Genomic DNA, 16,863 nt, shown 5'->3' on the forward strand with positions numbered 1-16,863 from the left:
AGTTATGTTATGTTAAAAGGGGTACTTTTATAGCGCACGGCTACTCCGAAGAGTGTCCCGGCGCTGAAAGAACCTCACGGACCCAGGAAGAGGATGGAGCGCGAGAAAGGACAAGGCTCATAAGAGAGCAGATTATTGCGTGAAAAGCAGGGTCTTCAAATCCCTCCTAAAAGCCAGCAGATTGGTGTTGGATCTGAGAGGAAGAGCGTTCCATAGTCGGGGGGCAAGATGTTTGAAGGAACGCCCACCACAACGGGCACGTCGGATCACAGGGGTAACTGCCCTGGCCTGGGTAGAGGAGCGCAGGGATCTGGAAGGCAGATAGAGGCTGGTCCATTTCTGAAGATATCGGGCTCCAGTACCATGAAGGGCTTTAAAGGCAATGGTCAGGGCCTTAAAAGTGATCCGCTTCTTGATGGGAAGCCAGTGAAGAGATCTAAGAAGTTCACTGGCCCTGGCTCTCCTAGTGAGGCCAAAGATGGCCCGAGCCGCCGAGTTCTGCACAACTTGAAGACGCGCAAGGAGGAAGTCCGGGAGGCCTAGGTACAGTATGTTGGAATAGTCCAGGCGGGAGCCTATCAAGGCCTGTACCGTAATCTTTCTATGCTCTAAGGATAAGAGCGGCAAAAATGTCCTCAACATCTTTAGGATCGCGAAACACCTGCCGGTCAGACCAGACACCTGGGCCCTGAAGGAGAGGCTGTTGTCGGTCTGGATACCCAGATTTTTGGCAACCTCTGTATCGCTGGCAGGAGGGAACATGGCAGCAGGCCACCATTCTTTCCATCTGGGGTCCGCTGGGCAACTGAAAAACAGCACTTCGGACTTATCGGAGTTGCACTTGAGGCTGTTGCGACTAAACCAGTCAAACACAGCCCCAAGGCAGCCCCGAATAGACGCCCCATCGAAATCGCGGCCCCTATCACAGGTGAACAGAAGTTGTGTGTCGTCTGCGTACGACACAATCTGGGCCCCAAAGTCCTCCGCCAATGCCGCCAGGGGGGTCATGTAGATGTTAAAGAGCGCAGGGCTCAAAATAGAGCCCTGCGGAACTCCGACTTCCAAAGGCGGCATTGCGGCAGAAAAAGGTGGGGCCCAGATTGTTTGCTGGCGATTCGAGAGAAAAGACCTAAACCAACCGAACACCGTCCCCCTTAGACCCACCTCCCAGAGTCTAGAAAGGAGGCGGTCATGGGGGACGGTGTCGAAGGCCGCAGAGAGGTCAAACATCACTAACATGGCCTTACCTCCCCTGTCCAAAGTTTCCTTGATGGCCTCGGTGACCTCGAGCAAAGCTATTTCAGTGCTCAGATTGGAGCGGAAACCGGACTGTGATTATGGAGTATGTTGTTTGTCTCAAGAAAGTGGGACAGGGTAGTATGGACATGCTTCTCGACCACTTTCGCAAGTGCTGGCAAGAGGGAGATAGGTCTGTAGTTGGCATGGGATTCAGGATTAAGGTTGGACTTCTTGAGCAGTGGCAGAATGAGTGCCTGTTTCCAAGGCTGGGGGACTTCACCCCTACTGAGCGAGAGATTGAGTATTGGATTAATAAGATGGTTAAGAGTAGGGGCCATCTGCGCGAGGAATTCAGCAGGACATGGGTCTAGCGGGGAGCCAGATTTCAATTTGGAGAGGAGATCTAAAGAGGTCTGTAAGGTCAGAGAGGGAAAATTCCAGAGGGCAGGGTCAGCCGAGATCGGCCAAGGATCCAGAGAACGTGAATTGGGAGTATTGCACGTGTTGGAAGTCCCAAAGGAGGTCTGGATGGTCCGAATTTTGCTGGCAAAGAAGTCAGCGAGTTCGGAGATCCAGGACTGCGAGATTTTAGGAGTGCACCACGAAGGTGATATAAAGTCCTTAACTATCCTGAAAATTTCTTTACAGGAACTGGAGGCAGCATCGATCCTACTAGCCAGATAGGACTTTTTGCCAGCAGTGATATCCTGGTGATAGTCTCTAATCATAGCCCTATATGTTTCCTTTGAGCTGGCGTCGTAGTACTTGCGCCATTCCCTTTCGGCTTTTTTACATTGGCGACGCTTATCGGCAAGTGCCGGGGAAAACCAAGGGGCCGATGATTTCACGGAACGAGTCCTAGGGTCAGGGGAGGGGCTAAGTCGGCAAGCCTTTGAGTCAGCCACCCCTGCAAGAGCTCGAGATCCGTTTCCAGAGTGCGTGTCAACTGGCAAGGATGGGTGTCTAAGGCCTGCATCAGCATGGCCGGGGACACCCGATGGAAAGCTCTAGAGGGATGCGCTTCGCGCCACTGTGCACTATCTACGCTCTTCTCTTTAAGAGGGATCTCAAAATCCGCTAGAAATCGGTCAGACCACAGAACCGGAGCGAGAGAGGCCAGGACTAGAGGGACAGTGGAAAACATTTGGTCCAATGTATGACCTTTACAGTGGGTAGGGGACCGGAGGTACGGGATAAGCCCCAAGGATGAAATGATGTCATTGAGCTTTAAGCTATCAGGGTCATCCAATGTGTCCATATGGATATTAAAATCACCTAAGAGCAGACAGTGGTTGGACCTAAGGCATAGCGTGGAAACAGTCGAATGGAGTTCTTCAAAGAAGGAACCCGTTGGGCCCGGGGGCCTATAGACCAATAGCCCTATGCAAGATTGCTGGGGTGAAAGGGAGAGGGAAAAGGCAAGAACTTCACACCCAGTGATGTTGTCCAAAGGAAGAATAGAGCATGGGATACGCCTGTCGATGACAAGGGCAACACCACCCCCCTTCCCAACGGTTCTGTCCTTTCTGAAGATAACATGGCTAGGGGGATAGCAGTAGCAATATCTGGTCCTGCTCCCTCGCCCAGCCATGTCTCTGTCAAGACCAGTCAGCCAGCTTTGGAGTCTGTCAAAAGATTATAGACATCAAGCGCATGCTTACCCAAGGACCTGGTATTAAGCAGTAAGCACCTTCTACTGTTAGGGGAAGGATTAAGGGAAGAGATAAGTCCCTGGCCTGGTTTCCAGCCGCAGGCCAGACACCTATTGTTAGTCCGGGGCGATTTAGGGAAAACCCTTGAGCAGTTGCGATAAGAGTGATTGAGGGAGAGCAACTCATCCCTTGAGTATTTTGTCATCCTAATCTTACCCGCCTCCGGGACGCTGACGGGCGCAGACGGGCTTTCCTTCGGCGCTCCTTAGGCGTCTCCGCAGCGCGGAGGAAGCGGCACCTAGTTTTAAAGCGTCGCGGGCGGCGCGAATCCGCACCACTAGACTGCCGCCTCGCGATCCAGCCTACCCCCAAGATGGCCGCCACAGAACTGAGCGCCCGCAGGTCCCCGAGTACCCTTCAGCAACTCGATGTACCGGCTGAAAGGGAAGGGAGACTGCGGGCTGAGCAGCGCGCCACTAGCGAGATGAGTGGAAAAGGGAGGAAGTAAAATAGAGAGCAGAGAGGCCTAAGGACACCCGGCTTTCCGCCTCAGGTGCCTGGGAGGGGTAAAGGTGCAAAGTGCAGGAAGCAGCAGCAGAGCAGTGAGCTAGTAGTCAGTGCCAAAGTGATTTAAAGATTTAGCAGCAACAATTTAGGACGATACAATAGAAATGTTTAAAATAGGGTTAAAAACAGGATAAAAATTATGCTTTCAGAGTCGCAGGCTGAACGCTCGTAATCAGCACAATAATCGCACTCTCCCCCCTCAGCATCCGCCCCGAGTGGGAGTCAGGGTATGAGGATCTAAAGGAGGCTATCAAGCCTGTACCTCGCATGGAAAGGAACAAGGAGGTGTACTCTACATACTTCCTAGTACCCAAGGTAGACGAAACAATGAGACCCATCTTGGATCTAAGGTTTCTCAAAAAATTCATAAGGGCAAAAAAATTCAAAATGACATCCCTGCAAGAAGTACTTCCACAGATTCAAACAGGGGACTTCATGGTCACCATAGACCTCAAAGATGCCTACCTTCACATCCCAATAAACAGACGGCACAAACATCTGCTACGATTTGCAATAAAATAAAATCACTATCAATTCACAGCATTGGCCTTCGGGCTAAAATCAGCACCGAGAGTATTCACAAAGTGTCTAGCAGCAGTCGCAGCGCACCTAAGGAGGAAAGGGATACACGTATACCCTTACCTAGACGATTGGCTAATAAAGGCAAAGTCATACAGCACGTGCAAACAGCACGCTCAAATAGTGACAGACACACTGATGGCCCTGGGTTTCTCCATCCACTGGAAGAAATCCTCGATAAACCCAGAACAGGTCAAGATATTTCTGGGGGCAAAGATCAACACCGTGCAGGGGAAGGTGTCCCCCAGCGAGAAGAGAACGAAGGAGCTGTTGAAGGAGGCGCGCCTCTACCAGAAGGGGCAAGCTCTGACAGTGAGGACGGTGAGCAAGATGATGGGCATGATGGCTTCATGCATCCACATAATAACAAACGTACGACTACACATGAGACCACTCCAGGAGTGGCTGCAGGACCAATGGTCACAAGCGACAGGGTGTTGGGAGGACCTAGTGGTTGTAACGCACGAGGAGATATCATGGTGGAACAAAGGAAACATAACAAGGGGGAAGCTTCTAACACCACCAACAGTGACCATCACCACAGACTCATCCCAAAAGGGATGGGGAGCACACATGGAAAAACTCCGAGTGAGGGGCCTGTGGACACAAACGATGCGGTCAAACACATCAACTACCTAGAACTAAAGACCGTTCTCCTAGCGATGAAAGCTTTCCAGAAGAAGCTGTACAATCAAACAGTGTTGATCCAGACTGACAACACAACAGCGATGTTCTACATAAACAAGCAGGGAGGAACACAATCCGCCCCACTGTCAGAGCTAGCGCAGGAAATATGGAAATGGGCTATACCATTGAAGATAGATCTACTGGCAGTACATCTACCAGTAAAGGACAAGGTGGAAGCAGATTGGCTCAGCAGACAGACATCGGCCTCACACGAATGGGAGCTAAATGCACAAGAAACAAAGAAACTGTTCGACAGGTGGGGAACCCCGTCAATAAACCTGTTTGCAACACACCAGAATGCAAAATGCCAACACTTCGCTTCGAGGCAACCAGGGGAAGGGTCCCTGGGGAATGCCCTATGGATAAGCTGGTCAAAGACATTTGCCTACGCCTTTCCGCCGTTTCCCCTGATACACGAGGTACTCAGCAAGTGCAGGACAAGCAACATGACCCTGATACTGGTCGCACCGCAGTGGGCCAGGCAGACATGGTATTCGCAGATTATGGAAATGACACAGAGTGCACCACACAAATTTGGGAGAAGGAAAGACCTACTCTCCATGCAAAACGGAGAGGTGTTGCACCCAGAGCCGGAAAGTCTCAGCCTAGCAGCCTGGCTCTTGAGGACATAGAATTTGCACACCTTAAATTACCTGAGAGCACCCTGAGGGTACTTCGAGAGGCAAGAAGACCAAGCACACGTAAGTGCTACGTGGCCAATTGGAAAAGGTTCACACTATGGTGCAAAAAGGAGAGACTGCACAACAAAATGACAAGAGACTCTACAGTTCTTAAGTACCTCACGCACCTGCTCGAGACAAACCTGAGCTCATCATCGCTAAGGGTACACCTAGCAGCCATTGTCGCTTACACTAGAGGAGAAACAGGCAAAAGCTTCTTCACTTCTATGATTGCAAAAAGATTCTTGGAGGGTGCAAAAAGGATTGCACCGCCTAAAAGGTTACCAGCGCCTGCATGGAACCTCAATTTAGTACTGACAGAACTCATGAAGGCACCCTTCGAACCAATGCATAAAGCCTCTCTACAGATGCTAACATTAAAAACAGCTTTCCTAGTGGCAATCACCTCGCACCGCAGAGTAAGCGAGCTACAGGCGTTAACGCTACAGGAACCCTACATACAAATTCACAACGATAGGGTGGAGATGAGAACGGACCCACACTTTATGCCAAAGGTGGTGTCCAAGTTCCACATCAACCAGGCTATTCAGATACCAAGTTTCTTCCAAAAACCAACAACAAAAGCTGAAAGGGCACTGCACACTCTGGACGGGAGGCGTGCAGTCATGCATTACATAGAGAGAACTAAAGATCACAGAAAAACAAAGCAGTTTTTTGTGTCATTCGCTGAAAGTTTCATGGGCAAAGCTGTTACTAAAGAGACAATTGCACGATGGATCGCGCAAGCGATACAATTCTGCCACAAACAAGCGGGCCAAGAACTGACAGAAGGTCCACGGGCCCATTCAACAAGAAAAAAGGGAGCTACTATAGCCTTCTTGGCAAACACTCCCATTCAGGACATATGCCTGGCGGCAACATGGGCTTCTGTGCACACGTTTACAAAACACTACTGTGTGGACATACAAATGAACAAGGAAGCACAAGTGGGACAGAAGGTGCTTCAGCACATTTTTAAGAACCCAAGCTCATCTTCCACCCAGCCGCCACAATAACAACAAACCGCTACAAAGTCTATGCACAGCATAGTGAATCCAGAAAGATTCACGCTGCAAAACAAATAGTTTCTTACCTGTCGGTGTAGTTTTGCAGCTTGAAGATCTTTCTGGATTCACTAGCGAACCCACCCACCTCCGCCAGAAAGATGAGACTGGAGAAGAGAGGTGGTAAACAAAAAAGCGGTAAAAGGAAAGATCGAAACATTGCCATACAATTCGGAAACGGAACACAAACGGAAAAAGAAAAAAGAATCCGAAGATGGCGCCCAAGGGTGGGAGCTTCCGCAGGAAGCATGCCGACGTCACAGGAAGGACACCAAAAGGTGGGACGTCGACGCCCACCTGGGCTACGAAAAAAAAAAAAAAAAGACTACGATTCCGGACCCAACCACTAGACCGCGGAATAATGCACAGCATAGTGAATCCAGAAAGATCTTCAAGCTGCAAAACTACACCGACAGGTAAGAAACTATTTGTTATCTTCGTCTAATGCTACACTGCCAATACTTGAAAGATGCATATGTGGAAATATGCAATATGGTCGATTTCACGAAAGAGTGCATAAAGTCTGAGCGAACTGGAACACCAAAAGTGTTGTCCTATCTGTCTGCAAGTACTTGGAGTACTTTAAGAAATGTTGTCTGTTAGTTCTATGTGGTAATAATACTCTAATGCAATGTTTCTTAGGTTCTATGTAACAAAAAATTCAAATGACTGGAAACGCCTTTTGCTTTTTTATTTATTTAAAGTTGCATCACACTAGAAGATTAACTTCATGTAAAGCATGTGGTGAGCAGGGGTTGATGTGAAGCCGCATGATCGTTATGGAGGAGAGAGATTCAATGTATTGAGTTTGATGAAAAAGGAGCTTGAAACACTGGTTTACCATCGATTGGTGACTGATTAGTAAAGGAAACTTTTGGCTTCATTTAATGAGAAGCCTCTTGTCATTAATGTTTGTCGGGCGCTTTATTTGCGTAAGGACTAGTTATGAGCACTGTAGATTTACAGACTTGATGAAGCAAAATAGTGTCCAATGTTCATGAGAAGCAGCGCTATGAACTTTGCATAATAGTACATTGATTGAATCTGTCTTCGTTGTAGAGTATGCACAGCTTTTTGCAGCACTGATTGCCCGAACAGCCAAGGATATTGATGTTTTGATCGATTCTCTGCCAAGTGAAGAATCAACAGCTGCTTTGCAGGTACGTTTACTATTGAAGACGTGTTACCTATAGATTTAAATAATGCATCCAACATCATGCAAACATAAGGATTTTGGACACTTTAACTACATGTGCCTTTGGAATCTGCATATGACCTTTTCAGTTACTTAACATTATCAGTATGTACTAGACTACTGAGCGTTTGAACCTTGTTAGATTTTAAATGATCAGACATTTATGAATACTGCTAGCAGGCTTTTATTTGTTGTTGGAACCCAGAACGCACGGTTGATAGTTCAAAATGAAAGCAAATTGATTTTAATTAAACTTCTTTATAGAAACTTTAGTAAACCAAATTGCTAATGTAGGCAAGAGAGCGAGAAATCAAATCTAATGTATTTTATATGTTTAGTTAATAAAAACCATTGCATAAAAGTACAGTGTTTAAAAGATATATAAAAAAAGGTTAAGATACTGTAAAATTCAGAACCTTACAGTTAGTTGCAGTGGGATGGGCGTGAAATACATAAGTTCTTATAGGGTTCGTTCAAAGAACAGCCCGTTTAATACTGTTGAGTTCAGCTGCGTGGAATACCATCGACTGTGTTTTGACCTGAGTTTGTTGCAATGCGAGACCAAAATGTTATCAAATTGTCCGTTTAGACTAGTGTTGGCCCCATTAAAACATGCAGCTTTGCTCGCTTGCAGGGGCGCACTCTTTTATATATTTTTTTGCATGTGCAAAACGGGGTGTCTGGACTGAACTCTGATCTCCAAAGGTGTGCTTTAATAGTCCGTGCTGGCTCCCAGTAGAGTGTAGAAACCTAAAAAAGATCCTGTGCGCCAAGCACTAGGTGGGCGCCATACAGGAGCTGGCCTTTATTATGTGCCAACCAAGCAGCTGTGGTCAGACAGCATGCCCCCTGTCTGCTGCCTTTGAACTAAGGCTGCAAATATATACTATCCATCCAGCCATTTGGAAACAAAGGCCTGAACTTTTAATCCAGGTGTTCACTATGAACAGAAGTCCAAACGTGCAGGGATGTCGAATTCTGGTCACAGGGCCCATCCTGCCTCCGGACCTATGGAGCTTGGCACTTCTGCCGTGCCCTTAGACGAAACACCTGGTAACACACAGCAAACCATACTGAATCGCCGCTTAGCAAACAGGCTCCACGCGGCAGCTAACTAAGTGGGCAGTGGGATGATCTGGTTCACATCCTGGCCGATCTACTGCTGCGTCCAAAGGGCTCCGTGAAATAAGGGAGCAGAGGGCGCCATGATCGAGGGCAGTCTGGCTGAAGATCGACTTTTTAGGTTTCGACCTGGCGAGGGGCAAAGCCCCTCCCAGATCGAAAACTATTGTCTACAGTAGGGATGTTTGGACCGCCTCTGTCTATCATTGGCTAGCTCCATAAATGGAGGCTAGCCATTGGGAGACAGAGGCTGTCAATCGCGCTTTCTCTCGAAAACGCGATTCGGGGGCGTTTCTGGTGCTTTTTTAAGCCCCGCCCCTTTGTCCCGGGCCGCGCTGCGATTGGCTGCCGGCCCGGGACACCCCCGTGACGTCATTCCTGGGCCGCGCTGTGATTGGCTGCCGGCCCGGGACACCCCCGTGACGTCAGCCAATCACAGCGCGGCCCGGGACCTGACTTGTTTTATAGGTCCTTACCTGAAAGTGAGAAAAGAAAAAATATATATAATATTTTGGGGTTTTTAGCGACACCTTTGTCTCCATGCTCACTCACTCGGTCCCTTTGTACAAAGCATCAGCTTCTATATCTTTTTAATGCACTTCGACCACTGCATATAGCATATTAATCCCTTCCGCATGTCAAAGATGACGCAAGCCCCACCCAAGACAGTCAACTACAGAAACATGAGATGAATGCAAGAAAAAACGACTATTCTTCTGGTATAAAGTGATCTACATTAGATTCACTTGAAGTGTGTGCAACGCTTGACAGGCTTCAATTTGGCATTATATATACTTTCATGATCACCTTTTACTAGATTTGCTCTTGTTACCTTCCCTCCCTCCCTACCTTCATGCCTAGCAGCTCCCTGTAAAATGTAGCAGTCCGAGTTCTGTCTCCCACTTTGAACACAAAGTGCAAAGCTCTTCTGGATGCCATGATACAATATGGATTCTCCATACGTCCCGACACCAACCAACGTGGTATCGATTACACAGGTTATGCCTTACTACACTGCGCATGTCAATCCTCCCAGCTGGTCGGCCTGTCCTAAGCGGCGGACATGACAGGGACAGGCAGTACGTTTCTCCACCTTCTCTTCGTTTAAATACATTATTAATCTGTGCTTTCATCCTAAATGAAGGACGTGAGCGAGCTTGATTTGTTTTAAAACAGCACTGTTATTATGAATCCATCCATACGTACAAGGGTTAAACTTTAACATCGATTGCTAACCAACTTCAAAATGCGGTTCCGAGAAACCTGGATAAACCCAGATTAACACGCTGACGAGAGTAATACAAGGATTTTTGCAGTTTACTGTCCCAATAGTGAGATTGGTTATGGTTAGAAAAAAGCCCCTTCCAAAATACCCATGCTGCTTAACCGGAAGAGACATCACCACTGCTCCGGAAGACATCCACTCAGCCGCACGCTGGTCCTGGTTTCAAGGCAGTGTGCCTTGTTGCCTGCCGCAGCACTCGAATGTCCCGCTCTTCAAACAGTTTGAACTGCCTGTCTTTCCATGCCTCCGTGGAAGCATAGGGCTACAACAAACGGAAGCCCGGGCGGGCAGGGTCTACTTACTGCCAGCGTGATGCCGAGAAGTGTGCATGACTGGATAAGCAACAAACGCCGAGGTGTGTGATTCCTAAGGAAAACCGATCCTGATTTATTCTGCAGTTCCTGGTAACTGCGTGCGTTTTCCTAGTAGCTGTCAATTCAACGCTCAGACATTTAAAGAAGACAAACAGGTGAAGAAGAGTTGCTCTAGTATTTACCTATGTATATAGCTATGTCGTTCGTGATGCGAAAGCTGCATGGTTGCAGTGGTCCCAGCCATTTAGTCCGTTTTAAAGACATGTTCCAATTATATAGTTTGATGGTGCTGGTAATTTTACACATTATAGTTAGTTTTTATGATACATGCAGCCTTTGAAATACTTTTCGTTAACTAACAAAAGTTTTAAAGTTGTGGAAATATTTAGATGCAATTGTAGTTTTATTTATATAGCCTTTACTTCCCCAGTGGTTTTCGGGAAGTAGCGCGCTACTCCGAAACCCAAAATGGATTAGTGGTGGGTTGGTATAGGGAAATAAAAGTTGTTAATTCGAATGGTGTACATGTGAGTCTGTTAGTTGGATTTGGGAGATCATAGTACTAAACTGAGGTGTGGGATAAGTCCAAAGTGGGATAGAGAAGGAAAGAGCCTAGAAAGGTTATTAGGGAGATCATAGTAGTACGTTGATGTTTGGGATGAGTCAGAGTGGAGGTAGAGGATATATCGAGAGAGGTGTAGAATGAGATATAAGTAGTGCACTGAATAGAGTTGAAGTTCTCTTTTTAGGTTTCGCCTGTCGAAAGCTGCGCAGCTTTTCGGCGCAGGCGAAATCTAATGTTTACAGTATGTGTGTGTTGTCCCACCCTCTCTTTCCATTGGCTAGCTCCAATAATGGAGGCTAGCCATTGGAAGAGAGATCTGCTAGTCATTCTGCGAACAGATTGGTGGGCGTTCCCGCGATTTTTACTCATCCCGCCCCTTTGCGATCGTCATGCGGCGGTGGTTTATTTATTTATTTTTTAAAGTTTTTTTGGGGTCATTCCTCCAGGCCGACCGCCGCCGGAAGAAGTCCTGGTGAGTGCTCCCCTCCCGCTGTCCGTGTGCCCGTTCCCGCCCCACTTGCAAATGCTTGTTCTTTTTAATTTCCAAAGTTGTTCGTTTTCTGTTTCACCTACTATTGGGCGTGCTGTGAGTTCCAGTAAGTATCTCTGCATTCCTCCCTGGCTCCAGAAACAAGGAGGCGCATTCGAATAATACTGGGTGGCTAGATCATGCAATCTCAATGTGCTAGTACTCAGAACTGCCTCGCGTTAAAGAGCGTGTCATATAGTTCCAATCGATGATGGACAAGAGCATTCACCAATCAGAAAACACGACTGTGCGGGTGCGTGATACGCAGAGCGTCAGACAGTGACTCACAAACCGCGCGGACGGGAGCAAGCTGCAAGAAAGATGGCGGAGGCGGATTCTCGGACCTCGGCCTTTGCTTCTTCCCTTAACCTCAATGACTCTTTCGGCATGTGACTCTTTACTCCATTGTAGCCGTTAATGGCCACAGACTTGCTACTTTTTGTTGATCTCTGGTCACAGGGGCGGGGGGACACATAGACAGTATCGGAGGGGCCGTCTGCTTCCGGGATGCTGGTCAGGGGGGAGAGTGGACCTTCCATTTCCGGCACGGTGTATTCCGGCGCTGGTTGTTCGTGTATCCGTCTGTCTCTTTCCCTGTACTTTTCTGTTGCCTGTGCCTGCCTGCTAGTGAGAGTCTGTGTGGTGTGCCCTTTCTGTGTTTGCTTTTCTGTCTGCGTCCATGCGCCTGCATTTTTGTTTCTATATGTGTGTGTCGGTATCCCTCCGTGTGCGTTGTTTTTGTCTGTGTGTTTGACTCTGTGTGCATGCGTGGCAGTATGTTTCAGTGTATGTAATTCTGTGTGTGCTTGAGGTTGTTTCCGAGTGTGTCTCTGTGCATATGTGTGGTTTCTGTCTACAAAGTGGAGGGGGGGGGTTGAGGTGTCACGCACGCAGTGGCCACGGACTTGCTACTTTCTGTCGATCTCTGGTCACAGGGGCGGGGGGACACATAGACAGTATCGGAGGGGCTGTCTGCTTCCGGGATGTTGGTCAGGGGGGAGAGTGGACCTACCATTTCCGGCACGGTGTGTTCCGGCGCTGGTTGTTCGTGTATCCGTCTGTCTCTTTCCCTGTACTTTTCTGTTGCCCGTGCCTTCCTGCTAGTGAGAGTCTGTGTGGTGTGCCCTTTCTGTGTTTGCTTTTCTGTCTGCGTCTGTGCGCCTGCATTTTTGTTTCTATGTGTGTGTCGGTATCCCTCCGTGTGCGTTGTTTTTGTCTGTGTGTTTGACTCTATGTGCGTGCGTGGCAGTATGTTTCAGTGTATGTGATTCTGTGTGTGCTTTAGGTTGTTTCTGAGTGTGTCTCTGTGCATATGTGTGGTTTCTGTCTACAAAGTGGAGGGGGGGGTTGAGGTGTCACGCACGCAGACTCGACGGTGTACAAAGGCTGGCATTGTGATGACGAGAGAAGGTGACGTCAGACTGCAGCAAGCATGTCAACGTGTTGGTTGAGCAAACTATTCAAGGCGTCCTGGTCCGCGGATCTAAAATATGATAAAGAGGCCAGGAAGGTCAGATGTCTCATTCTGAAGTTAGGCCTTTGTTGGTACGGGCAATAAGGTTATTATTAGAAGTCCTAAGAAGGCGGGCACAAGTGCGTCTGCAGAATTCAGAGTAGGCAACAGTTGACCATAATGTACTTGTTAACCCTCATTTTCACAAATAGGCTTCCTATTGGTTGAAATCCAAACTTCCCAGAAATGGTCACATATGTGATTTAGGATGGCGCCGCTGCTGCCACAGGGGCCAGGGGACACATAGACAGTATCGGAGGGGCCGTCTGCTTCCGGGATGCTGGTCAGGGGGGAGAGTGGACCTTCCACTTCCGGCACGGTGTGTTCCGGCGCTGGTTGTTCGTGTATCCGTCTGTCTCTTTCCCTGTACTTTTCTGTTGCCCGTGCCTGCCTGCTAGTGAGAGTCTGTGTGGTGTGCCCTTTCTGTGTTTGCTTTTCTGTCTGCGTCCGTGTGGGTTCTGTCTCTCTGTGTGTGTGTGGTTCTGTCTGTGTGTGTGTGTGTGTGTGTGTGTGTGTGTGTGGTTCTGTCTGTGTGTGTGTGTGTGTGTGGTTCTGTCTGTGTGTGTGGTTCTGTCTGTGTGTGTGTGTGTGTGTGGTTCTGTCTGTGTGTGTGTGTGTGTGGTTCTGTCTGTGTGTGTCTGTGGTTCTGTCTGTGTGTGTCTGTGGTTCTGTGTGTGTGTGTGTGTGTGTGGTTCTGTCTGTGTGTGTGTGTGTCTGTGGTTCTGTGTGTGTGTGTGTGTGTGTGGTTCTGTCTGTGTGTGTGTGTGGTTCTGTCTGTGTGTGTGTGGTTCTGTCTGTGTGTGTGTCTGTGGTTCTGTCTGTGTGTGTGTGTGTCTGGTTCTGTCTGTGTGTGTGTGTCTGGTTCTGTCTGTGTGTGTGTCTGTGGTTCTGTCTGTGTGTGTTTCTGTCTGTGTGTGTGTGTCTGTGGTTCTGTCTGTGTGTGTGTGTGTGTGTGTCTGTGGTTCTGTCTGTGTGTGTGGTTCTGTCTGTGTGTGTGTGTGTGTGTGTGGGTCTGTCTGTGTGGGTGCATGTGGCTCTGTGTGTTGCTCTGTGTGGGTGCAAATGCAGTAGGTCTCGTATTTGCAAGAGATTAAGCTATTGGCATTGTAAATTATTATTATTATTATGCGTTCTTATATACGCTCGATTACCCGTAGGCATCTCGGCGCTTGCCTTGGGATCCCGTCCTGGCTTTTTTCCCTGTGAGATACCCGTACTGGGCATCTCCAAGGTATTTATCTATTTTCAAAACCAACACATAAATAAAAATGTTGTCATTTACAATGCCAATAGCTCAAACTTTTCCAAAGGCGAAACCATTGCATTGTAAATGCTTGTTTTTCTCAGCCGCTCTCGGCGTTTAAATAAAATAAAATACATGGCTGCCCCTGGATCTTATGTTTCCTGGTTTCACGTGTAAAAGGTAAAGCGTACATCACTGACTTCCGCCTTTTTTAAATAGTTTTTATTGGTGGCATGTATAGTGCACATTTGGATGGCCCGGAGACGCACTTTAAATTCCTTCACCCTGTGAAAAAGCCTTTTTCAAGCCCTATGAAGTACATTTTTAAACATCCGATTTAGGTTATTAAATGGAATGAAAACTTGAAGAAATTTGAAGAATTGTTGAGGATCATTTAGTTATTTTTAACGATATTTTGCTCCTGCATCTTGGTTCCATTTTTAACAAGCAATACTTTCTCTTGGTGAAATGTCGTGCAGCAGACATCTGTTAATGCATTATTTCCATCTGTTACATTTGTCATAGGCCGCAAGCTTGTACCAGCTCGAGGAGGAGAACCACGAGGCAGCCTCGCGCCTTGAAGAGGTGGTTTATCGCGGTGACATGCTGCTGGAAAAGATACAGAGCGCGCTGGCCGACATAGCGCAGTCACAGTTGAAAACTCGAAGTGGACTACAAACGCAGGCTGTTCCCGAGTCCTAGCAGCAGGGGGCAGCACCGGACTATACAAGTCAGCCTAACGCTGATAATTGTCACTCATCCAAGCAATGCGTACGGCGTGCTTGTACATCCTTGCATTTGGTCAGTTTGATCTGCGATTTGTATATTCTGTAGAACGGGAATGAATACTTCTGTGCTCGAGTGTGTACTTTTATCTTCGATCTTTCAATTAGCCCTTTAACATCTGCACTTACAAGCCATTTGCAAGAGACCTTGAAACATTATACATACTGGTTTTATGTTCGTTGTCAAGTTACAGAGGTGGATTTCATTGTAAAAATAAAATTTCATTTGTATAATTTTTTGTTTCGCGTACTTCTTTTTAACTACTTGGTGCTGAGGCTATCCACCCTCACCCATGCTGTGCCCTTTTTGTGGATGTTTGAGACAGATTCTGCTTAAGCCTTCATAGTGTCCCCTCTTCCACCTCCAACTCCGCCCTCCAAAGTTTCCAGGCCAAATGTGTGTCCTTATTTGATTTTAAGAAAATGTATATTCATGCTTATACGGACTTTCAGACGGCTCTATTCATCCATCAGTCTGTCATTCACATGTTGTTATGCCCACCACAGTCGGGGCACAGGGTCAGCCCACTTAGCCACTTGCTTCTCTCTGTGAATTACGGTATTCCGCCCTTGCACAATATGCACTTGGACACAGAGTTAGCCCCCTTGTACAGTTTTGCAAAATACTTGTCTTTCAGGCTCAGCTCTCCCCGGTGTGCTGCTTCCTCGTCCACTTTTCTCCATCGTGCTCGTGTGTTGCTTCTCCATGCCCTTCTAGCTCGACCGTTGCTTCTCACACTCTTGCTTTTTTTTTTTAAAGATTAACCCTAACTCGGCGCCCACCCCCCATCTGTTGCTCCACGCCCCTCCCCGAATGTTTTTCCTTTATATACATTTTTAAGGTTTCTGACTCCCAGCCGTAATAATCTCTGTTGTCAGCTTGCAGCTCTTCTGAAGAGTAGTTTTTCACACAGGGGCTTCTGGGATATTAAATACTAAATAAAAGGGATTGCACTATGTGCTGCTCATTTAATATTCAATATCCCAAAAGCCAACAAAGGGTTAACAGAGGAGAGCTTAGTTGTTTTTTTAAGTGTCAGGGTGGTGGGCAACCAGCGCCGTATGCACTCTGCCTCCTAGTATTGACATTTAAAGATGGCGCCTCGTTTATAAGACGGGAAGTCAGCAGCTATTCAGACCCTCTTTTCGAGGAATATGCTTTCACTCCCAAATGCCTCATTGAGGTAGTCTGTATAATAATGTTTTTCCTGCTGAACAGCAGAGCAGGGGCGAGTAATAGGACCAGCACAAACCAGTTCGGACCGACACAAAAATAGAGCCGAGCACCAAAACAGAAGTGCCCCAAACTAGCGAATCAGATAACTAAACAAGTGGCTCATATTCTGCAAACTGTAGTTTTGCATTCGTAAAGACAGCTGGGGAAGGTGTTTTTGCAAGGTATCACAGACTACAGCCTTAGTGCGTGCTGCAGGCAATGTTGTGGTAATACTAGAGAAATCGACAGTAAACACCGGCCCACCTGGCCATAAATCAGACCCACACTGATCTGTCAGGCTAGGCCTTCTGGCACTGCCACCTTGCACTTTGGAGCACAAACACAGTGAGCTGGGGAGTGGTGGAAACTGCGTGCATTATCAGACAGGAGCTTCCAACTGTGTTTTCCTTGACCTAAGAGCATTCATTAAGGAATGTTATTGGTATGCACGACTGGAAAGCCACGGGCAGCTTGTTCAGTGTCTTGCTTTACTGTATTGTTTCTGTTTTCTTTTGCACTGCTCTGTAATTATGTGAAGCGCTCCGATACCTTCCGGTGAGGCTAGCGCTATATAAAACTTCCTAAATAAATAAATATATATATATTTTTTTTAACTATTACGTTCCCT

The 16,863-nt window shown here is 47.4% G+C and overlaps 1 protein-coding gene across 1 annotated transcript in view; it reads left to right on the forward strand.

The window, feature by feature from the left end:
* Positions 1-15,253, forward strand: part of MED21 (mediator complex subunit 21) — an 87,097-nt gene extending 71,844 nt beyond the window's left edge. The window contains exons 3-4 of the mRNA XM_078654593.1: positions 7,528-7,628; positions 14,760-15,253. Of these exons, the coding sequence (XP_078510719.1) occupies positions 7,528-7,628; positions 14,760-14,936 (278 nt within the window). The 3' untranslated portion in view covers positions 14,937-15,253. The remainder of the gene's footprint in view (positions 1-7,527; positions 7,629-14,759) is intronic.
* The last annotated feature ends 1,610 nt before the right edge of the window (positions 15,254-16,863 follow it).

This window comes from Lissotriton helveticus, chromosome 1_1 (genome assembly GCF_964261635.1).
Source record: "Lissotriton helveticus chromosome 1_1, aLisHel1.1, whole genome shotgun sequence".
Classification (NCBI taxonomy): Eukaryota; Metazoa; Chordata; class Amphibia; order Caudata; family Salamandridae; genus Lissotriton; species Lissotriton helveticus.